Raw genomic sequence first — 25,404 nt, 5'->3', positions numbered from 1 at the left:
GATGAACTGCAGTAATAGGTTTTCTTTCTGTGCCAGATCAGTTCTCAATTATAGTTTCCTCGTAGTTCTTTTCACACACCATTTGCATCAGTAACAGCACTTTGCTACTCTGCAGTAATGTTTTGTGAAATTATCTTGAAAAAAAAAAGTTAATTATATTTGTTAAAGAGTATATTATTGATTGCAGTATTAATTGTTTTATTTATTTATTTTTTAACTTTCTAACATTTCTGAGTTTACATAGCATTTAGTAACGCCAGTTTGGATGTACGTGATAGTATGAAACGTCATACTGAGCACTTTTGAAAAAATTTTATTTCTTATTTTTGGTATGAGAAGCAATTGCATTAGTCTCCTTGTCCAAATATACTGCTGTGTTGAAGCCCAGATGTGCAGAGTTAAATCTTAGCTCGACCAAAATATAGTTAATATACTGTTCAGATACTGATATGATTTTAGTAAAATAAGAGTTGTACAGTTTCTTTAAAGGTAATTTTAGAAAACCGGATGTTTACACGTTAGCAGGCGCTGTACAACTGTATACAACATATGAATATTAGCTACGTGTGTACAGGCAATATAAGCATTTCAGCTGTCAAGAAAATTAAAAAGGAATATCAGTATGTATTACAATTTAACTGGTTCCTTTTTTTTCCCTACATATTTTATATTTAACCCCAATTAGCTTTCCAGCAGACTCCCAGGAGTTAGCTTCTTTAACATTTTAATGCTCTCCTTTAAACAAAGAGAAGCAAATTGCCAAATCACAAAGAGTAATTGATATAAGTTTTCAAACTTATATCAGTACTTAAAACACAAGTGAATGCATACAATATGATTACATTTAAACCAATTATGAAGTAATTTATGTGGTTTGTTTGATGGTAAAAGCTATATCCCTTTGGTAATGCTAACTACCAAGTCTATCATTACTTAGCAATAAAAGCTGCTGGTCAACACAGCACTCTAAATCCTGAGACTGGCTAAAAGAAGTTTAATTTATTGCTCTCGGTGGTAATTGTCATGTTTTTATGTCAGATAATTAATTTTTTTTTTTAATGGAAACACTCCCTGTCAGTATGTGTGTGGAGATAGGAAGTGGGTCTTGCAGATGCCAGTTTGTCAAGTGAGGTAGGGCTGATTTAATGCTCCTTCCATATGCTTAATCATGTAAAACACACAAACACGGTGGTGATTTGTTGGCTGCCAGTCTTCCCCACATTTAGGGTGAGCCAGTGGATAGATCTAGCCAGCTGGATGTTCCAACTCTGTTTTCCCTTTAAAGCTATTAATCCAGGCCAGTCTTCATGCCTTTGCTTTGCAGTTGTTGATGGTAATAATAATGATAATATTCCAGTTTTTCAATTATTTTTTAATTCATTTATTATTTGGCAGTGTCCAAACTCTACATTTTAGTATGTGTAATTACATAGATCAAATCAAATCAAATCAAATCAATATACACCATGTAATGACCATGAATCACAGTTTTGAATTTACAATTCTAGATCCTTAACAAGTATAAATGTGTATGAGTTATGCACTCAAACTCCATTCTTGTTCACTTATGTAAAGTGCTGTGAAGAGCTGGGTTCAAGAGCCAGATATATTCAAAATATATTTAGAGACAGAGTATGGCCATGTGGGTGAACCTCTATTTTTCTTGTTGTATCTGTCCTATCTGTCTCTCAGCGATGTATTTATGTCCAAATATATTTTTAAAAGAAAGCCGAAGAATAATGCACTGCTACTAACTACATTGTGATCTTAATTAACATAATTCACGTGTGTGTGTGTGTGTGTGTGTGTGTGTGTGTGTGTGTGTGTGTGTGTGTGTATTTAGACTGGAGAAGGAGTATTTAAGCCATTTATTCCAAGATTTGAAAAGGTTAAACTTTTCTGGGGTGTGGGTCTAACAAATATCAAACACAGGAAATGTCAAAGTTGGTACCCCTGATCAAATGAAATGTCAGAGACAATACCTCAGCTCAAGCGTTTCCTCACTTGGCCCATCATTCCCACAACATCATATTTTTAGTCAGGTATAAGAGGACTATCTAAATAGGCTTTCTTTCAATGAGCAGACCTATTAGCACCATATTGTTTGAACTCCTGAATGAAACGGGCTGGGGTCCTTTCGCCCACAGCAGAAAGTTAAGGTCATAAAGTAAAATTCTCTTGTACTCTTCTCCGTCCTTTGGCTCCCAGCTCGGCTTTCTCCCGTTTCCTCTGCCTGGCACAGAGCCTTGATTCATCCCAGTGTGGACATTCTCCCATGCAGCAACTCTGACTATCAAAACAACAGTCATTAGGCAAATTTGCTTTGGTGCAGGATTACGTTAATTATCATGGAATTATCACTTCATTAAAGCAGGCAGAGATAAATTATCTCTGATGAAACGAATGCAAAATGAGGAAATAATGATCAGGCCCACCAAAAAAAAAAGAAAAAAAGAAAAAAATTAAGAGACTACTTGTCGAAAGAAATCAAGTCATTGTGTTGCAGAGCGTTGATCCCTAAGAGGCATTGCAGCACAGCACAACATCACAGAGCAAGTGGGGTTTCACAGAGAGGAGCAAGGACCACCCACCCCTTTACCCACTGCAGTCGCATTTCTCTGTTCAGACCTCAACAGAGCCTGCACTTTTCCTTGCAAATTGCAAGTATCATTAATCATGCCAAATACCAGTTTTAATGAATGCCTGCATGAACCCAGTAACATTCTTTGTTTCTGAGGAAAGCCTTTATTTTATTTTGCTGGAACAGGACCAAGATTTGATTTTACATTTATATATTTTATGTGATTTTATAAAATATAATGACTTTGGTTTTTCTTACATAGCATTTTCAACCCTGGTCGGCCACTTTTATATCATTTATTTGCTCACAAAGCAAATTATAATGTTGCATTAAAAAAATGTCTGTAATCTTGATTCTTTTTTTACTTACATTTTTTTACCGATAGGCATTTTTTTTAAGCCAGTGTCCCAAGTATTTTTCTTAAGAACCCTGTTTTTCCATTTTGCAAGACCAGAGTGGTAAATAAATAGAAAAATAAATTCTAACACATTGAATTGTCTTGTGTTAAATTGCATTTGTAATATAACCAATTACCTGCTTGTTTCAATTAAATTATTATTTCCACCATGCTCTTTGTAAACAGGAAAAACATATTTTTTGTTATCCCAGTATTGATGTAAATTACTGCAGCACAAGGACACTGGTCTCTGATTTATAATCATGACAACAATCATATTTCTATGGCAACATTATGCAACAGCGGGAGCCCTGTCATTCCATTGCTTACCAATATCCACTGATGTGCACTGTCTAAGAAATAAAGTGTCCTATTAAAGCTGGTTGAGAGGAATAATGTATGAGAATAATAAAAGAAAACATTGCCTCAAATTATGTTTGACCTTTTATCTCTTGTTTAATTTATTTGTTGACCCAGTCATAGTTATGCAGGTAAAACAATAGTGCTTGCCATTTGTGATGCAGCAGATTTCATGATTAATTTGTTTCTGATTCTTAAGGCTGTGTCTGTGAGAGCATTTTGATAGATTGCTGCTCTACAGGGTGGTTTACATTTTGTCAGGAGACAGAAAGAGCGAGACTTTCTTATAATCCTGCCTCTGTTACTGTCTCTAAATGCACTGAAAAACATTCAATAGGCCATTTCCTTCAAAATGTCTGTGTTAGTGAATGTAGACCCTTGTGTAAGAACAATGGCCTAACCTGTGGTTGTGTTTCAATAAACATTAGCTATATCCTAATTCCCACTTCCACTACAGTGCTCTCTTATATACTTTGCTGATCAAAGGTCTTGATGAACTGCACCACTTAAGCTGTTATATACTTTCCTTAATCCCTTAAGGAGTTCTTAGACTAGAAGTTCTTATAATGGTGGCACATTGTTCTATGAAAATGCTAGTTTGCGTTGGAAATTGGAGTCCAGGTTTATTAGAATCCATCCCGTTGAGTCTGAGAACAAGTTCCCAAGTGAGTTAGAGAGAGAGGCTAAAGGCTCCAGATATTAAGGAGTGGAATTTCTAATACTCACACTTTCTCAAACTGAATCCCTGGAAGCCTTTACTCCCCTCACACTCCTGCAGTGTTATCACCCAGGCCTTCTATTGTTGAAGCATTTTGGGGTAAAAACTCACACGGGCTACTTATTCTTCATGAGGTCCCATTAAACAAAGACACATACTCCCTGGGGTTTTCTGTGACTTCTAAAAGCATTGCATTGAGCTGCATTGGTGAGATGAGGTTGAATAGCATTTTCCAAAATGGAGAGTGTGTAATGAAGACTGAACTGTGAAAACTGAAGCTCATACATTTAAATGATGCTGCCATTAAGCATGGTGTTTGACAACAAATATATAATAAGTACAATACTGGACATGAACGAGTCTTACAAGAATACTAAACCCAAAGAGGGATCACAGGTGTTGATAAAGCTCCGGCTATTGTATGCGCTACCAGAGAATTGTACCAATACAATACAATCACAGCATGAGATATATACACTGCTGTGCTGACTATCTTGGTGTCGAGTAGCAAATTACATAAACCACCCACAAGAAATCTGTGAAGATGTATTTGTGATGATACAGCCACAATGGCCAGAGCACACTTTTTCAAGTTTAATGTTTCATTCCAGCCTATATTTAATGTTCTTCTTTAATGCTGAGGACAATTCTGCATCAGACAAATTGTACAATAGGCAAAAAAAAATAGGTCCAGTTTCTTCCAGCAGCTGCCTGGAAGCTGCACATGTCTGTCGCTGAAGCTGCGGGCTATCCATTTACTTTTGTTGAGAGATTTAAATAACACAGAGAACAATAAGTAGCATGCACTCTACACACCGTTCCAATTTCAGCTCTCGGAGTAATCTCTCATTCTTCTCTCCAAAATGGTGAGATCCATTCAGCCATTTTTATGACTACCTAATGGCATTTATTTGCAGAAGCCCTGTGCAAATATTATGCATATATGTTGTATGCAAAATATTTGCACGGTAATAGTAATTCATGTGCATGTTTTTTATTTGTTGATAATTTCCTTTTATCTTTTAGTTGTTGTGCGAAATACCATTATCAGCCTTGAAGTCCAACATTCTCTATTTGCAATAAAAATAATGAGTAACTCGTGTATCAGATTTTATATATTTTCATCCTTTAGTGGAACTCAGAAAGAAAAAAAAGTCACAATGTGTGTTAAAGCAAAATTATTCAGGTGGTATATAATGCAAAACAGTGGTTCTTAAATTTCAGCTACCAGGCATTTATCTTCAGTGCTGTTTAATATGTCACTTTATTTGCTGTGACATTAGGGGCATGCAGCACATCTTTACTCTGGTATCTTGCACAGCTTTTCTTTAGGCATTGGCTGCTTTTTCACCCATTTTCTGTCCAGTATTTGTAGCCTACCATTTTCAGAGAACTCACTGAACACTGACCTATGAGTCAGTCACCCAATAAAAGGCACTTAATGTTGTGTCATCTAGAGCTACAGAACAGTCAGCAAAGAACCAATTTTAACCAATTTTATTTTGGGCACTTTGTTACTAGCAGACTGTTGCAAAGTACATTTTCTTCATCTGTATTAAAAAAAATGTCAAAGATAGCACAAAATGACAAGCATAAAATATCATTTTTGCACCAACAACGTGATTCCCATAAAGTTATTAGCCAGAAACTTGGCATATCTCACCATGGTGTACTGTGTGTCCTTAAAAATGTGAGGATACCGGACAAGTGGAGGATAAGCTATCAACAGCAGATGAACAGTATATGAAAGCCATGTCCTGAGGAAATGGGAGGGGGAAAAGTCCAGCAAAGGAAGGGGAACTGAGAGAAAATGGTGAGGTATTGCAAATTACAAATAAACTGGACTGAAAATATGTGGCATGAGGTCTGACAGAGTGATGTATCCAGATTTTTGGTTCAAATTGTCATCGATATGTACAGAGGAGGTCAGGAGAGTAGTCCAACAGTGAGTGCTTACACCCATCTGTAAAACACAATAGAGACATGGTTTGAGACTGCATTTCAGCCAATGGTACTGAGGTTTGAAAAGGTTTTTGTTACATTGTTAATAAGTATAGATTGATTCTGAGAAATTTCATTTCTATCCGTCCATTCAAAAATTGTTATAATTCTCAAAAGCATATAATTGGTACAAAAGGAATAGTTGCTCACAAAATAGGTAAACAAGGTCACAGTAGAGGAAACAACAACAACAAACAATAAAGGTTCTGCATTATAATATTTAATATTTTGTCTTTATCCTTGAAAGATCTTATTCCCCATTAAGCAGCTCCAGTTTTTGTTATGAAAGAAATAAGAATGCATTCCATGCAGTGTTCATTGATTTAGAGTGATTTTCATTATACAGTTAAGGAGGCCTTGAAATATATGTTATGTTAATTTCTAGAACTTCCAAAATTAAACTTCTTTGACCAAAGTTATTCAACTTGGGGCACTGATGTATTTGGGTACTGACCTCAACGTGCTACTTTTGATAATGGTCAATTTTCAGAGCTTTATTTAATCCCCAAAGAATGCACGGTGTCTAGTAGACAACATGTGCATATATAACATGTTTATCTCCTGGCTGATAAAAAAAAATAATAAATTAAATTAAATTAAAAACTCATAGTGTCAAAGAAAAAAAATGAACTAACAACTCCACTTCGAAATACAGTTTTTTCCATCTTTTTTTTGCCTCGTGCTCAAGAAATAACTGTCAGCTAAATGGTCAAGAAATTCCCACTGGGCTGGTTTTCAGAAAATAGTTCTTTCCTTGTACAGACACAAAAGAAAAGGCAGAAGGACAAACACAGAGAAATGACACTGAATGAATGTTCAAGATCTTTTCAGCTCTCTTTCTCATTACCTGACACTTTAGTTTAGCATTTTGTAACCAACCCAAAGGTGTTAGAAGAGGTCCAACTCAAAGTGTCGGGTATACTGCAAAACCTAACGTGTGTTCTCATAGTCATTCCCCCTTTAGCTCGGTGACTGATAAAGAATACAGAGTTTTTCAGGCATGCCCGACGCAGAGATTTACGTGCACACAATGGATGCACTGTTTCCCCTAGTGATAAAACCATGGATAGTTTGTCTAATATGCTGTGTTGCACAGTTACTGGGGAGAAAAAGTATAAAATCAATATGCCATCAGCTATTTAGTAAATTATCAATAAAGCAGTTCGAACAGCATTACAATATGAGTCACAACAAGATAAAAAGAAAGTGTTTGAAAACACTCATTTTACATTTTGTGTAGTTTGTTGTCAAAAGATCACAAGAAACAGAAAAACAGCTCGTAACACTCAAAATAACAAAGACCTTTTCACTCCTGCAGAGGTTTTTGAAGATATTGCATATATTTGAAAACTAATCTCTTGTCTGCAAGCAAGCAGACAAGAGAATAGTTTTAACCAGGAGAGCTGACATTTGAAGTGACATGCTCCTTTGGTTTTAGCTTTTCACAGCACATTTTGGTCTCACGCTGGACTGCAATCCATCTTTCTGAATTACAGCACCGGAACAATTGATCCAGTCTTTTTAGTCCCCAGTATATTCCTGTAAAAAGCATCATTCCACAGAGACAGAAAACAGATTGAGATGGACTAAAGAAATGGATTCTCAGTTCTTCTTTTAAAATGCTTACGGTGTTTATACCGCTTATGAGCCAATATTCAAAAAACCTGACATTTTCTGTCACTCCAAGAGGACAGAGAGGTCAGAGAATGTACCTGTGCCAGGGTAAAATAAATCATTGCCAAGCATAGAGTTTAGGTCAAACAGTCACCCCTCTGATAATGCATGTCCATGGAGAGGCTGGCGAGATTCATTGCTGTGCTCCCTCTGACAATAATAGAGGCTTTCAAAGGCCACAGTCTTTAATTTCTAGTCCCTGCTATCAGGGATTTTACCCTCTAGAGAGGGGAGGTCAACTGCCCCAGTTCCATAGCCCTAGAGCCGACATCCTGGGCATTAAGGGCTGAGAGAGGTGACTAAGTTCAGGCTATGATTGCTGCTGGAGATGGCATGCTGTTGGGTCCAGCGGCTCATTGGACCCTTTTTTTTGGACAAAGAAGCTTTATAGAGCTGCTCCTTGGTCAGTCTTATCAGGGCATCACTAATGGTTATGATATGATCTGTCTAGCATCACTTCCAATTAAAGCTTGCTGGGGGAATGTGGCAGACACTGCTTCCCATGTCAGTGAGGGCTCAGTAGCATTCTCTGACTGTAGACTATTGTTTGAGCCACTCATTTCAGTGGTGATCAGAGTTTTGTTGTGGCTACCACAAAAGGAAATGGCCACTGGCCAACCCTGTTAGATGTGGTTGTGGTGGGGAGATGGAGAGGGTAATCAGTCTTCTTATTGATACCATGACCAGCCTGCTTCTCATTACGACAAAGGCTAACCTCTCCTATACAATATGAAGCTATAGCAAGAGGTTGTTCGTTTTGTGCAGATAGCAGCACCTTCTGACCAGAAAAATACGTCTCTGAGACTTCTTATAATTTCTAAAAACTTTCTGGTCTCACACTATAGCCTCTGAGCTGATATCCCATTCTTGGAGCTTGCCACTTTCAAATGACTGTGACTGCACCAATCCTTAACGGTGGCAAAGGCTGAACTTAAGATCCACAGTGCAGTGCAAGCCAGAATCCATCAAGGACCTCTTATCTACATCCAGGCCGAGGTTGGAAGTTGTGCAGACTTGGTGTGATGACACATATGAGGCTAGATGAACTCGGCTCTGCGCTGATATGAATTTTTTCCTGCGGTGATTATAATCATCTTGCTCTGGTGTGGATCTGGGAAACAAACCATTATCTGTTTGGCAAATGGCCTAGAGAGGATATAAAAATACCCAATTGAGAAAATGCCTAAATACTAATAAAAAAGTAGCACTTTCCTTTTAAGAAAATTAATAGTTTTACATTAATTAAGGTGAAAAAGCTTTTTTCTCTATCTTGTGACTAAAAAGTCTTAACCAGCTCACCTGCTTTTCAGTGGTAGAAAAATTAGAGAAAAGATGTTAACCTTGCGACGTGAATTTTAGTTACATGCCTGATTTAAAAATCTTTTGGCACACTGCAGTGGACAAAAATGAGTGGATTTTCCAATATGCAGACACAATATTTGTGGATGAAGTTACTGAACTAACTAACTAACAAATGTCACCAGTGTTTACATTTTAAGGCATTAAACATCACATTTGACTCATGTTTTCTTTCTTATATATATATATATATATATATATATATATATATATATATATATATATATATATTTTTTTTTTTCATCAATTTTCTGGTGTTTAAAGATTGCAACAGGTTTCAATATGAGATTTAGTACGTTACCTCAGACATGTTGTTGGCTGTCACCTACTTCAATGGTGAACCTCCACTAGAGGTTAGTGAATAGAATAGATGGTCGTAATGAGGCAAGAGCAGCTGCAAGCCCTTTTGATAGAATGAGGTCACTAGAGCGTGAGCTATCAGTGAGCCTGAATGGGGGTTGGTCAAGGGTGGGTCTCACTCAAAAGAACCGGCGACAAACTATTTTGTATTGAAGGAATGTGAGGCTGCAGGCACTCCTTCTGCTCTTTTTCAACGCATGCCTGTGTTCAAAATAAATCATTTTAATTGATCTCAGATTCCCCCTCTCACCATTTTGCTAAATGATAATTGAAACATTAATAGGATGTTAATAGGATGTGTGTCCTAGTAACCTTTTATATAAATCTTACCCTAATGGAGAATATTCTCCATGACCACCATGAATCAAGAGTAATTAAATATGCATGGAAAAAAACTAGTTTGGGAATTTCCTGCATTGCAAATAAGGTTTGACTGAGTGGGATAATGGATTGATGCAGGAGACAAACGTGCTACATATATTTGTTAGAGGAAAAAAAAAGGATTACTGCAGTATTGTGGCGCTGAGTCTGTTTTTCAGGTTAATGCTAATGAGACTGGGTTCTCTAATATGGATTTTAAAATGCATACTTTGCCCTTCAGTTGGAGGCAGGACTGTACCTTTGGTTCAGGCAAGTTTGTTATGGGGACCCAAGGGTCTAAACACTGCTGAAAGGGCATGAGTAATTCATATGAGTGAGGCTGGGCTAGAATAGTGGTTTTGCCCATGAGGAGAGACTTTAGCTGGAAGAAACAAGATCCTCCTTATAGACTAATGGATGTGTTAGCAAGTGTGCTTTCAGACCAGCTTTCATGTTGGCTCCACCAGGGGGTATAGAGGGAATGGCAAATTAATTATAGAAATGAAGCCAACCTCTTTTTCTTATCATAGAGGGCAGCTGTGTGGCATGTGTGTGTTTCCTCTTGCTTGTTTGCTTCGTTCAGTCGCTACAGTGGCAGAAAGTGTCCTGCTCTGTATCTAATCTCTGCTTCCCTTTATCAATCCATACCGCCTTACTCGTGAGAAAGACCTGCTGTCTGCGAGGGAGGTGAAGAGTGCAGCCTTTATTGAGTGAAAATTTCATATAAAGTGTTTCAGACTTGCTGAGAAAGAATCAAGCTTTGTCTTGCTTTTCAACTTATTTCATAGCTTTTACAACCTTCCACTCAAAGTCGACTAATAAATCAATATTTCAAGTGGGATCTAGTGTTTCAGTGACATCATACTGTTGGCTGTGAAAGCACATTACCCACCAGTGGAATGTGAGTCTCGATGACAGCCTTCGTGGTCCTGATCAGTGTCTACATTGTAGTTTTTTTGAGAGACATTCACAGTGTTAAATCTCCTAAAAGTGGCATGTTTGAACCACTGTTGCGGATGAAGGTCCGCTGTCTGAAAGAGACACTAGCACACACACTCGCCTCACTTTCTGAAAGATTCCCAAAGGTCTGCTTTGGAAATAATGGGAAAGAACAACAGTGAATGCATGGAATATTAATGAAGGGTTTAAGCCAGCCTCAGCAAAACCTCTTAATATCAAACAGATATCACATATCAAGCAGAAAGGACATGTGTTGATGTGTTATCATGCTGTTTTCAAGAACAACGTGCTGAAATTCACTGATACAAAATGTTAATGTATTGTGGAAAGACTGAATTGTCTCATAATAAAGAGCTTGTTGCATTCTCCACTCACCTCCTACACCGGCTTACTTATTACTGATATATTACTGCATGTTGAATATCAGTGTGAAGGATGAACTGAAATTACAACAATTCCTGGCTGAGAAATAAGTTCACATGTCTCTGTTTTTTGTTTCAGTCTGAATATACAAGACTGTGAGAAAAGTGTTGCGCCACCACTCATTTGTTTGTATTTTGATTCCAAGGACACAGACTTCCTTTTAAATTTTTTAAGACATCTTGGGCAATAGTTTTCCAGGCTTTCCGAAAGAATTTTGTTTTTCTGTGAACACTGACCAGTTTGACATATGAATCATTCAAGCATAAAAAAGAAACCTAAATAGAAAAGATGAACCAGTGGTATGTCCACACATAACAGACTAACTAGCAAAGAAACTATTTTAAACAGATTCTTAAGTCATTTGTTTCTAACAAAAACTATTGCAAAACCACAAAATTTCTTCTCATTTCTTTAGCTGAATCTATGAAAAATGCCAAAAATATCACAGTTTTACAAAAAGCTATTAGCTGAAAACTTGGCACATGTGGGCATGTCCAGTGTGTCCTTAAAGCAACTGAGGAAACAGGGCAAGTGGACGACAAAAGAAGAAGTAGCAGGGCTAAAAAGTATCTACAGCAGTATCTGAGAGAGTGACACCGGCCCTGAGAAATGCATCTGGCCCTTCAGTCGAGAAGGGCCAGATGGTCTGAGAAATGGTCTCAGTGGAAGCGTGGCTGTCAAGAAGCCGTTCTTAAGAAAGGGAAACAGGAGAACAGGGTACGGTACATGTACAGTGGAAGCTCTGTCATGGTTTCAGGCTGCTTTTCAGCCAGTGGTATTGGGGATCTTGTCAAAATTGATGGAATTCTGAACATAAAGAAGTACTGTCAAATTTGGATCCACCATGCAATACAACCTGGAAAGCTTCTGATTGACAGTGGCTTCATTTTTCAGCATGACAATGATCCTGAATACACTGCTGCCAATGCAGTGAATGTATACCTGGATAGAAAAACACACAATGGAACACTATCAGTCATGGACTGGCCTCAGAGCCTAGACCTAAACATTATTGAAGCGGTATGGTATAATCTTGACACAAAAAGGAATAAAACTATTCCCAAAGACTACCTAAAGAAATTATGAGAAAGCTCAGCAAAATAAAAAAAAAGGGGAAGTGGCTCAACTTTTGCACAGTACTGTACTTATTTAGGCAGCACTGTGATGGATAAATTTCAGCTATCTAACTGCCTCTACACTAAATTTAATCCTAGTGATGACTTGAGAACTTCTTTCAGTACACAAAGACACAATGGTTGTTAAGAAGCAGTGGATTCAAATTTCAGTTCAACCCGAAATTTCACCAGTGTCGAGTAAAAACAAGAAAACAAAGCAGAGAACATTTAATAGTTTAATTATAAGCTGCTGTATACATTCAGTGATTATTCCGATTTTCATGTTGCCAGAAGCCATGGGTGAGACCAGCAAAACATTCAGCTACAGAGATCTAGTTTGTTGTATGCAATTTGTCCATTTTCATTCATATTTTTCCACATTGTACATAGTTTACTGCAAAGCAACATAAAACCACATTGCTGATGTGCAACACGGTTCTTCCAAGACCTTAGTTCCCTCTCGCATGATTCCACCCAGTCTGTTGTGTGGTGCTCATATTAAGGGAGAGCCCTGTTTATGCCACTGTGGTCTCAACCTTAGCTTTGAGATCAGGAGAACACAGATGGTACAGGGTGACAGCAGTGCTGAGTAAAGCTAATCTGCACATCACAATGCCCTCATCTGAAGTTGAAAAAGTCTTTTTTTTTTCCACGTGATTGGGCCCTATAGGAAAGCCAACCTATTACACAGATAAAATAGGTGGAACCTCGTTACAGCCTGGAGAACACTGGAAGCTGTTCTTCCTCCTTTGATACTAAGATGAAGCAACATCCTGCAATCATTAAGGTTGTGTTTGCATCTTTTTTGGTTTCTTTTGCTATCTCACTCTAAGCTCATTGAACTGACACACTAATGTTGGTGCTGAAATCGCTTTTTTTTTTTTTGTCGTTGTTGTTTTATGTAATTTTTTTTGTCTTTTTACATTTTCTGGTAGCCCACACAGAAACTGGATGGCACAAGAACTGACCAATAAGAAACTCTTTACAACAAGGTAGACTGCAAGTCAACAGTTGCCAGGGATCACACAGTAAACAAAAAAAGAATCCAAGTTTTGAACATAAACGAAAAAAACCCCCAAAACAAATCCGGTTCAATATAAAAGCAAAAGACAAATGAACGAAAAGCAAGTTAATTTCAAGTATAACTTACTCATAAAATAACTACACAGCATTAAATATTCTCATTATACATTTTAAATTATTTATAAAATATATTTTGGCATATATGTTTTTTTTTATTTTTGTGTTTGTGTAACAAACGCTACTGTAGCTTCAGTTGAACACCAATGTTTATTCATTTTTTTTCTCTTGAAACAAAACATTAAAGGGATTGTCACATAACAACAGGTTATTAAAAATGATAATAGTAAACCCTATACAGAGTTTCACATAGCAAGACATGAGTGACGATCCCTTCTATCCTAGCCCCATAGTCAAAAGTCAAAAAAAGTACAAGACCAAAGCACAAAGTTCTAATTTGTGCTCCACTGGCTACAATCAAGGTTGGGCACAGGAGATTTCAAAAGCAGAAAGTCTTTTTTTTTGTTTCATACAACGCAATTTGATCACAAGTATCTGTCTGTCCCACTTCCTGCAGTCAGAGCGGCTTGGCAGACAACGAGAGTTCAATCAGCTCCATCCGTGATAAAATATAAATACTGTAAGGACCTCACAGTCTGATGACACGAGGATGTCCTCAGGGATATGCAGAGAAAGTTTCTCTTATTTGTCAGGGAGAGGAAGAGATGAGCCCGGGAGGCCTCACCTTCCTTCTCCTGAATGCACTGAAAACTTCTGAAGGAGTAAATTGATGATATTTTTGGATGAATCCTGTGTGTATTTGTTTTTGTTTATTACAGTGACAGAACTCTATACAAAGGAACAAAGAGCGATTTTGGCAGCTAAAACAGACTGCAAAACCAAAGAAGGCAAATATCAGTTCGTGATACAAAAGTAGTTCAAAAGGCATAACTGTACGTATGAACTGGCACCTCAGGTGTCCAAACATGTGAAGTCCTGCTTTGGGTCGAGGGCTGGAGAGCTCCACTGGCCGTGTCCATGCAGTCAGCAGTAACCTGCCTGTCCACTCATTGCAGGCTGATAGAAAGAAAACTGAACAAAAAGCAAACAAGGAAAAAGTACTGCGACTACAACGAAGCCACATCCACTACCTGGGCCAGAGCACACAACTAGCTGCAGCATACGTCAGTTTATCTTCAGCCCAGGCTGGTTTTTGAATTTTGTATACTGCAAATGGGTGTGTCTCTCTACTGCCACAGCCAGATTTTCTTCTGTGTATACACAGCTATTGCGGGGTATATATATGTCAGTTTACACTGGATGTGTGTATACATGTTGGTGTGTGTCACAGAGAAGCTTGCTAAAGCACAATGTCCTTCAGGCGCTTGCTGCTGGGGGATTCCTTGTCTCGGCCATCGTGGAGAAGTGTGTTGATCTCCCTTACAGCCGGCTCACTGTCCTTCCCCTCCGGCTGCCGCAGCAGGCTATGGTTGGCGATTCGCTCTGCGTCACGGCATTTAAGCGTGTTGTAGGCAGATGACGGCTTGGACATTGGGCTCTTCAGGTGCACAGGGGAAGTGATGGGACTGGCCGCCTCCCGCCCATTGCCAGCTTCACGAACAGCCCCTCCATTGGCCTTGGGGCTACACACCTGAGACTCCTGAGTTCGCTTTCCCTTAATGTCTCCTCGTTCCACATCTTCAGACCCATCCTTTCCAAAGGTGGCAAAAGTCCTCTTTGTTGTGCCATCCTCATAGTGTGGCACGTCCACCGTGGTCGCCTCGATAGACAAAGCGATGACGTTACGAGCGTGCTCGGGTGACTTGGCGCGTGCTGGGACTGTAACGCGAGGCATCCAGCAGCGGTCAGAGTGGCCTAGGATCCGACACTCATCTTGGCAGTGAAAGCCCTCACTGGGATCTGTGGGGAAATAAAGAGACAACCTAATTGTTATATTTGTTCTTAAAGTTAATTGATTTTCGTCTTTATTCTGATAATCCCCTTAGGATTTAAGTATGTCAGAACTGTCTTGAAAAACAGAACAAATACATGAAAACTCAGTTTAAAAACACAAAGTTGAGCATTACTAAATGATTTTTTTGCAATCTACATGAGCTCAATATTACACTCCCTTTAACACTACTCCATGATAACTAGGGCTGGATGTTAGGGGCACGTCTAATATGCCAATTAAATTATGAATTGTTGAATCAAAAGTCCATTTGCAGCTGTTGTATAATTGAGTTTTCTGTAGCAACATTAGATGAAAGGCAGGTTTAAACATTGCAATCAGATATCTCACAAAGACACCAGACGAGTTGCGGTGCCGCTGCACGGTTCATATCTCTCTCCCTCTTTGTCTCTGTCATCTGGCGCCGGGTTATAAATATGTAATGATGTTTAACGCTGAAGTGAAAAAAAGATTTGTCTGAGTCTGTATAACTGCGTCTTCTGCATTTTGTTGTGTTGAGGGAAAAACATTTAAGAACATTTCTGCATCATTATAACAACAAAAGGAGCCGAAGTCTCTCAAACTCAAATGCTTTAATTCTTGTTTGTTCTTTAACAGTCCAAAGAGCAGTACTCAGAAATCTCATGTACACATAATTTTGTTTGTCCTCTGTCAATTTCATTTAGAAAATGTTCATGGTGTCACATTTCTAGCTTTAGCAGCAGAACATTGATATTTTTTGGAAAATTTCAAACATTTTTCCTAAACCTCGATATGAAACCGAACCCCCCCACCTGCTTCTTAGGAAGGAACCTGCCACACACATGCACGGTGACATATTTCTTTTCTCCCCTACTGCTTGTTTTACTCTAAGCAAGAGCCATCCTACTTTTCAGAGGCCCAAGGTGACAAGAAGGGATTGTGAGAGGGATTGCGATCGACCCAAATGCATACACTTACATCTGGCAATCGCAGCTTGACAGATCACCTAATTAAAATCACTAATGATCTGTTTTTCTCTCTTCTTTTCTGTACTCATGAGAGGCACCTCTGCTAAGCCCCCCGGGATCGATATTCAAAGACTGGAGACAGGCTTTTCAGGAGCAGATATGCCAGAGTTGTCTCTCATAAAGTATAATCTGATGAGACTGACAGATATGACCGGTTACCATGTCATGGAATAACTGAATGAGTATGTTAGGGATATCGTGAGCTGTCTTAAAATTGTGAAGGAATCATCGCCTATGGGCACCGAAATCGCAAGCCGTGAGTTACCAATGTCCATATGACAGAAGAGGATTTCTCTCATCATGTCTGTCTAATTGTGCACAGGCTGACATGCACTGACATGACATCTCTCAAATGAATGTGGATGACGAAATCCCGTTGTCTTTGTTAGAACCATCTCAACTATACTTCACAGTAACAATTTAAGTACACATAATTTAATAATATGTAAAATGCATTTTTGAATTATTATTACCCAATACTATCCAAATTATACTTAAAAGGCACAATGAGGCTGCTTTATTTAATTACCATACATTCAAGCTCATTTGATGAGGCCAAGAAGCAATAATGTGTGAAAACTGAATATTTCCCACTAGTTATAGTCCTGCATCTATGGAAATTACAATGAATGCTGATTGGTCCAAGAAACTGCAATGGCAGCAATCAGGGAGACAAAAGGCATTGAGTTGGGGGTTTTGTTTAAACATATCCAATCAGGATGTAATAATGCAATCACAACAGAAAGTTTTTTTTTCCCAGGTACCAAGAACATAATAGAGGATGATGAATAGAAAAATAAATAAACATAAAAAAGCATGATTAGCTTGTCTACTGCCACAGTGCTTTTAAATCCATTTCAAAGCCTTTTTAACCCCACGTGACTGCTTTACCTGTAACGGCACTTTAAAACGCATTTTTTAAAATATTTTTATTTTGATCGCTAAAAAATTTTAAAAAGGGGAAAATTAAAAGACGTATTAGGGCGTTTTTTTTTTAAACTCGAAGAGGCAATGTAAAGCATATTTAGAAAGATAATTGTTCACATGAGCGTTTAGTGCTCTTATTGAAAACTTTTGTTTTTTACATGCATTCAAAAGTTGAGCTCTATATTTAGCAATCTGAAATCTCACCAAAATTCTTGTTTGGCATGTTTGACAAAGTAGATCTTTTGCTTCATTGATTACAAATTTACAAGTATCTCGGTAATGAATTCAATTTCCTCTAAACACTTTGGCTTATTTCTATAGCCTAAAGCACTTTCTAAGGCGTGAAAAGCCTTGAGGCACAAAGAAACTTACACAAGTTGTATGCTCTCTGCTGAGCCGTGCGCACAAATGCAGTGAATGCCATTTCTCTCCTTTCCTTTAGGGGTCTATGAGCGAGCAACTGGGTTGTAAATGACATTGTTATGAAAGCCAAGTGCTATTAACACTCACACATCCTGCCTTTCCTCACAGCTTCATAAAACGCAGATGTTGCTCTAAAAGGCCCCAAAAACTGGAGGAGACAAAATTTAAATGAAAAAAGTGACAGGCCATCGACCTTTAACAAAACGTAATCTCCTCCCATTAAAAGATAAGAAAAAAAAACAAGCTTGTGTATGGTAGGAGATGAATTAAAGGCTTTTACAGCACTGCTTAGATTTAGAAGTCAACAAGTACAGAATAGAAGACAGTAAAGGCCCTCCTGCTGTGAATGTGTATTCAAAGTTATCAGGAAAATAAGCTTGCCAATCAGCTCCAGGAACAGATTTAGAGTACAGTACAGAGAAGGATGTCATTGGGAGCATTTCCGATCCACAAAATTAATTACGGAGGGAGCTCCACCAGGAGGTAAAGGCTGGGCTGCATCTTTGCGTGTGTGTGTCTGTTTTGTTCATTTAAAATATTGTGCAATATAATGGTAATAAAGTACAAATCTAATCATGTATCAAGATCACAACACTACTATTATATCAAACATGCTGCACTCTAACGTTGACTCCAAGGCAGTAGAAAGGACTTTATATATAGAATTGAAAATATGAAATAAAAAAAAAACATGTGCAAAAGCTAAAGTCTCCTGATAGTGCTCCATGTTTTTTCTGTTTGTAGTTATAGCACCAATTTGCATCAACACAGGGTGAAAAACCCACGTTTCCTTCCATTTCATCTTGCATCTGTTACCTGCCGGCAGCCGATTCTGTCCTGTCTATTTGACTCAATCAGATGAAGGTGTCTGAACTTCAGCTTACAGCAGACAGATCTTCAGTTTCAGCGAGGGAATCCCACATCCTGACAAGCTCATTGCTCAGTTTACCCTTGTGCACTGCGTATAATGATCCCTTCATGTTATGCAGCTGCAGGTGCTATTTGTTTGTTGCTAATGTAGCAAGAAAAGAAGAATCAGCAAAAGACTAAAATCCTCTGACACAAAAGGGAAGGGATGCGTTCACCGAGCGAGACGCCTCCCTGTATAATTCCCTGAGCTTTCGCCAGCTATTCTGCGTCCTGTTTGGCTGTACGCACGGAGCCTGACTTGGAAAACGCAAACGCTTATCCCTCCAAAAGTAGCGCACACAGCCTCAAGGTAGAAAATGATGATGTAATCCTGTAAAATAAGCGTAAGCAGCGGCAAAACAGAGAATACCAGTTTGGAGGGCCAGAGACAGGTTGAGTAGATATGAACCAGATTCGGGTGACAAAATCATAATTCTGTATTTCTTAGTTTGACTACCACAAGACAACTGGGAATTGCAATATGACACGATTCAGTCAGTTTGATTTTACAGGATGATAAACCCTAAAAAGAATTATGAACGGCAGTGCAGGAACAGCAGTACGGTATGATAAATCATCTTACTAAGAATGCCACTTGTGGCTTAAACTACTTTTTTTTGCACTTCCTCTATATGCTGATATTTTTGATGTAGCAGAAACAATGCATTTCAACTGATGGTCTTAAGAAAACAGATGCTACCCAACAGACATCCAGACAGTATCACAGCTTCCTGTGATGTAGCTGTTATGAGAGGAAATAATGTAGACTAATTTAAACCTCGCTATGCTTTACTTATGGCCTCCACAGACTTTACCAATTCCCTTTGATTTCTTTTGCTTGTTTTTCTGTTGTTACCTTAATGTCTTTGATATTAATCCCCATTAAATATTCAGTAACGACGCTACCAAATAGTCTGAAAAGATCAAACAGCACACAACAACACTGCCATTATGCTATGTGCCCCTTTTCATTTCTGGTTGAGAGTACAGGTGTAAAATCCAAAAATCGACTCATAAGTTATAAACATGATCCAAACCCTAAGGAGTCAAAATTTCTTGCCGTGTGTGTGTTTTCATTTAAAGCTTTTCATTTGCAGCTAAAATGTCCACTTTTCTGGTCTCATCTTGGTATGCCACAGTATCTTTAACAATGAGAGGCCTGTTTTCTAATTGCTCTCCATATTAATTTTCCATCCTGGCAGTCACATGGCAAAGCATGATTAAATCTAAATTGTTACTACAGAGTCTTGATGGAGCCTGTAATGCAAAAGCTGATGAAAGTATCACAAGGGAGAGAAAAAAATACTGCACGAACAGAAAAGACGGTGCCTGTCTGTGGTTGGTTAGTGCTCAGAGTTCAAAATATGCTCAAGAACTAACAGGTTTGGTCCTCTCCGATCCTAACACAACAAATAGAGCTTAACATCTAGTCTGTCCTAACTACAGCAAAGGACAGTTCTACGGCCAGCTGAGGCTGAGGCTTGGCCAAGCAGCCTCCTACACTACTCACAAGGGAGAGTCCAAGCACTGCTGTCATCCCAGCCAGCCAATTCAGTCTGTGGGCCATAAATCAGCCTTGAGGCTTGGCTCCTGCGGGAGCAGCAAGATGGAGTGTGATGGTCTTGTTTTTACAAACAGTAGAGGGGCACCCTTACTGCGCCACGTAAGCCATCATTCTCCGCACAGCATCGAGTCCTCTCCTTCTCCCTACAGCATCTGGTTCAGTCACATCAAGCTATCCCCCCACCCCCCGAAACCGTCTAATTCATCCCTCACAGCTCCCTGCACAAGGCCATCCTTTATGCGTCCCCTCCTTTTGTCTTGCTCTTTCATCTAATCAGTTCTACTGTCTCATATACGTTGATGTAATTAAATGAATCCTTCACCCAAAAACCTTTCTCTAATTTCTGCCTATCTGTTCAGAATTCCTTCAGTTCTCCCGGTCAAATATTAATTGTCAAGAAAATTAGACACACTGTGTGGCCTTGTTAGTACTGTCTTATGACTGTTGAAGCCTGGGGTTCATAGGGCCGTCGTTCTATTTCTGAGCATTAGTAGCAGTCAATTTATCAAGAACACATTCACTGTCTAATACATCCCGCACTGCACTGAGTGTCTGACAGCTTGTCACTACTACCAGGCCTACTTATGTCTTCCCGAAAACCTGATGTAAGATGGCAAGTTAACTTCATTTTGAGCTTTCTTTTCTTTGGAAATGCTTGTCAATAATTGTTCTAAATGCTAGCAACAGTACGTGCCAAATTCTGCAAATTTTTACTTCCACTGTATGCTCACTTCCCTCGCTGCTGGCCCATCCAGCAAAGCTAGAGCTTTCTATAATGGGTCTGGGTATAAAGAATGAATTTCCAAAGTGGTGTTGACAAACAATGCACTAGCCTCTAAATTGGTACAAACGGCATCTGTTTAACAGCTGTGTAACAGCAGCGGGATGAAAAAAGTGATCGCTATGCTGTTTTATAAATCACTATGTCATCGCAGAACAGTGTTTTGTTCAAAAGCAGGACCACTAGCCAGTGGACTGCTTGATGTAGTGGAAACGATGTGAACTGGTTGTCATTATGACATACGTGGGTGGGCTGGTTTCCATGCCCTGGCAACAAATACTATTTTGCTGAGAGAATTGTCTCACCTTATTGTGGCCTACTCCTACCATAGCTGGCTCCTAGAGGTTGCAGTGTCTCAGGAACAGTTTTAAAGGCTCTGAAAGTATTACCCTTGGCTCGGGTCATGACATAAAGAACATTTGAAGGGGCATGATTTACAGTGTTCAGGTCTCGTTTGAACAGATATCAGAATGTATGCCCTGGTTTTCATATATTACATGAGCCAGTGACCATTTAACTCTCTCAACAGGCACTCTGGACTAGATTTAACCCAGACAGAAGGGCATAAAGAGCTAAGCCTAGTTGTACACAGCTGTACTGTGTTAAAGAGGCAGTAAAAAGGTTCTTAAAACAGGATCCATCACCAGAACAATACACTTACATGTTCACATAATTCCATAAAAAGAAGGCCAGGATCGTGTCTGGCAGAAAAGTACCCCACTCTTCAGCCACATTGCCAATTCATACAACATATGATGACACTAAGTGGACACTAAAATTCTTATCATTATGATATCCATATCCCAAAATTATTCTGTTCAGGTTTTGCTGTTTTAATCCAACTGCCATCCTTAGGGCTAATTGGCATTATTGTTAAAGAACTATATAAATAAATAAATACAGCACTTGGACTTTAAAATTCCAGTTGCATTTCAGATACTGAAAGGTTACTGAAAGCAGATTGGATTTTAATTACATATTTCCCTAATTCTGTACAGTGAACAGACGATAAAAAAATTTGTACTATACACGTGGTTCTTCTTCTGCGAGATAATGATGCCAACCATAACACTGTCATAGGAAAAAAGAAATCAGCTTAATAACTTTAAAGTAAATTGGATAATTTTGTGGACATATAACTTTCCCAAGGAAAAAAGAAACAGAAAAACTAATCAGGGATATAATTTGGTGAGGAATTTCATCAGAGAAATTTCATCTCTGGATTAGAAGTGTTTTAAATGGATGATTATTTTAAAATATATAAAAATGCAATTAAAGTCGAAATTAATCTTAAACTTGGGCTCATCTCATTCACATAATTTGATGTATTTCCAATTGAAAAAGCATTTGGTGGCAGGGGGAGCTCATGCATGAAGGAATCTTTCAAAGGTGCCAGCAACAAAACTGCAGTTTTCCTAATTGGAAAAGCACTGTAAAGCATTTAAAAAGCTTCGCTTTATTATTACCATATTTTTCTATTACCAAGAGAAATTGTAAGAATTGTTAGTATGTACTATTCTCAGTTCTCTTGGAAAAAGCAGATAGCATAATTCAAAATTACAATATTTGTGTTTGTTTTTTTTAACCTACAAACAAGAAGCAACACAATCCCAATGAGTGATTAAAAGATCTCTTTGTAAAGCGACTGCATCGGCCAGTGTATGCATTTAAATAGAGTGTTTTACCATGACGTGATGCACTTTGCAAAAATCGCACGGCGAATTTTGGCCTTGTAAAGTCTGAGCAGCTAAATTGCCCTTCTAATGACGAGCTTCAAATTAACCTGTACTCAGGCGCTGAATGCCCCCAACAACAATATAATACGCCCCTCAAACTCAGCACAGCAGGCTGCCGGCGTCCCTGTTGCAAACTGCCCACTCCACAATGCCAGCCAGCCAGACCGCCTGCCTGCCTGCCTCTGTCTGCTTGGCTCGTTTCCCCTACAATGCATCTGCAGAGGACATCTTTAAATACACTGGAACAAATGCAGCATTTCTGTGTTTAAGCTTGACCGAGCTAGCGAGCTAATTTGCTCCTAAACCCTTGAGTCTGGGAGAAGCAAAGGGGCACACTCTTAAATTACATCAATGAATGGGGTTGGAGCATAGATGAAAGCTACTGTACGTGGTGAGTGGGGCTGGAGAGGAGAAAGCGAGCTGGAGAGTTGGCTTAAGGATAGAAGCACTATGGACTATTATTATATTTTGTCCAATCTGTAAGGTAAAAACAGATGTCACGGCGATCTATGGCTGACAATTAAATATTCCTTCAAGGAAACCGAACTATAAGTCTAATAAAAAAGTAATGGTTCCACGTAAGAGAAAAGATAAAGCGCTAATGTCAAGGTAATAGTACACTGCAAAACAGAAAACATTGCTTTGTGTGCTATGGGGCTTTTAGTGAATAGGAAGTCCAATTCATTTCTTTTTTCACAAATATCAAGGATTCTAACTCTATTTTTATTTATTTATTATTGTTATTATTTTTGGTGCAAACACTTCTCACAGTGAGAAAAGATTACTTTTTCACCTCTTAAGTGTTATTTCTTTTAGCCATCTGAAATGCCCACTATCCTTCAACACTTGTCAATGTATCCAAACAACTGGGGATGGCACACCGTGCAGAAAACCAATATCTTGGATTTCCTCTCCCTCTGTGAGCTTCTGCTTTGCCTCAAAAGACTGGCCTTACATAATTAATATAAAGTGAACTTGACTGAATGTGAAGCCACATTATGCTAGCCAGGACTGTTTTATATTCCATTTTATCTTGTCATAGAAGTACCAGCAGTACCAGATTCTTGCTCTCTCATGTTCTTGTGTTTTCAAATTTTTCCTTCCTTTAAAAAAACAGGAAGAAAGAAAGAAACACATTTTGCAAAATAGGACAGTATGTAGTGTTATGGGAAGGTTATTAATACAGTAAGAGGAGGTGGGTCACCACGGAGAAAAGCGGGTCACGGCTTGGGAAAAAAAACAAATAAAAAAAATAATTACACAATTTTCTCCACCTGGATAGTCAACATCACTTAGCAGCAAATAAAAGAAATAAGAAAAACACAGCAAGGTCTCCACTGCGTAGAGATGCATTAGATTTCCACCTACTGGGTAGAGGAAACGCACGAAGGAGGCCTTCTAACACTTTCTAATGCACTTCCATTTCTCTGTCACAAAGGCCAATCTGTTTGGCATCTGGGAGGCATTCTGATTCTCTCCCAGGTTCTCCATTATCCACCACAGTGAGCTTTGCACCATGATACCACTTAATATAAGACAGTCAGAACCAATGTCTGTAGCATTAGCCACCCACCCAGTCCTACACTGTATAGAGGAGTGACACTGGTGAGGCAGTCCACGAGGAAAGCTACAGCTTGTATCTAAGACACAGATTGAAATGGAGGTGGAAGACTGGCCTGAAGAAAAGAGAAAGAACTAATAAGCACATCTTTTCTGATTTAAGGAACATGACTATAGCATACATAAGGATGATAGCAGGGGCCTGACACAGTGCTAGTAATTGGATTTCTCAGCCCCTGTGCCCACTCATGATAACATGCTGAGCTGTGACATGAAAAGTCCTTATGTGTGGCAAGAGAGCAAGGTGCAGCAGAGTGGAAGTGACAGGTGTCAAAGATCCAATTCCCCTGCTCCTCTCCATCTTTGAGTTCCTTTTCTCTAGAGTCAGCTGAGGAACAACTTGCCCTGTCGTAAAGCCAAACACCAAGCTTGACATTCAGTTGCAAATCCAAGGTAGTTAAACCTATGTAAAGTGGAACAGAGGGGAAGGAGGGGGAGGAAGGGTGGTGTTAGTGGGGGGTCTCTAAGCACTGTGGGTATAAGAGGTCATGGCCTGATTGCTTGCTTTATTTATTTTCTGATGCTGATGTGAGCTGAATACAGACGAGCACTGGATTTCGAAGATGAGCTGGAGAACACACAAAGGAGCCTGAGACCCCCCGCTGCATCTCGGGGGGTCGTGCAGTATATGGCCGCGGTCCCCTCGCTGTCCTCTCCGTGCATTCGGAGCTCATCCTTAACGAGGACAGCACGAGAAGAGGCACATCATTAAAAAAAGCCATTCTGGGACATTCCTGTCTGCCATTAAACGTAACAACCGACCTCTCTCATTACCTTTTATCCTCCCCTTTAAAGAGGTGGGGTACAGAGTGGTATAAAAACTCAAATTTGGCTGCCAAGATGCAGCCACTGAGCGAATTCTCTCTCTCATTCAATTATACATAAAAGGAACAACATAAAAAAACCTCCTGGAATTTATCACAAGCATTTTTCTTTATATTATAAACCCTATCTCTGAAACTAAGCAGATTAATGTTAACAGTTACTCCAGTATTTACATGTTTCGCGCAAACCTGATTTTACATAATATACTAATGTGAAATGATAATTAGGTTAATGCCCAGAAAGATATGTGGTAGCCTTAAGGAAATATCTTATTAGCGGCACAATACAAAAATAGAGGGTCTTTGTGAATGTTTTTTTAATGCTGATAAA

General features: G+C 38.9%; 1 protein-coding gene across 4 annotated transcripts in view; it reads right to left on the bottom strand.

Moving 5' to 3' along the window:
- Positions 1 to 12,531: 12,531 nt before the first annotated feature.
- pcdh19 (protocadherin 19) overlaps positions 12,532 to 25,404 on the bottom strand; it is a 52,402-nt gene continuing 39,529 nt past the window's right edge. For all 4 annotated transcript variants that reach the window (XM_039620240.1, XM_039620245.1, XM_039620249.1 and 1 more), the window contains exon 5: positions 12,532 to 15,248. In XM_039620240.1, coding sequence (XP_039476174.1) covers positions 14,689 to 15,248 — 560 coding nt within the window. In that variant the 3' untranslated portion in view covers positions 12,532 to 14,688. The remainder of the gene's footprint in view (positions 15,249 to 25,404) is intronic.

Source organism: Oreochromis aureus, linkage group 2 (genome assembly GCF_013358895.1).
Source record: "Oreochromis aureus strain Israel breed Guangdong linkage group 2, ZZ_aureus, whole genome shotgun sequence".
In the NCBI taxonomy this organism is placed as follows: Eukaryota; Metazoa; Chordata; class Actinopteri; order Cichliformes; family Cichlidae; genus Oreochromis; species Oreochromis aureus.
Note: the sequence above shows the minus strand (reverse complement) of the source record. Positions and strands in the feature narration are given on the sequence as shown.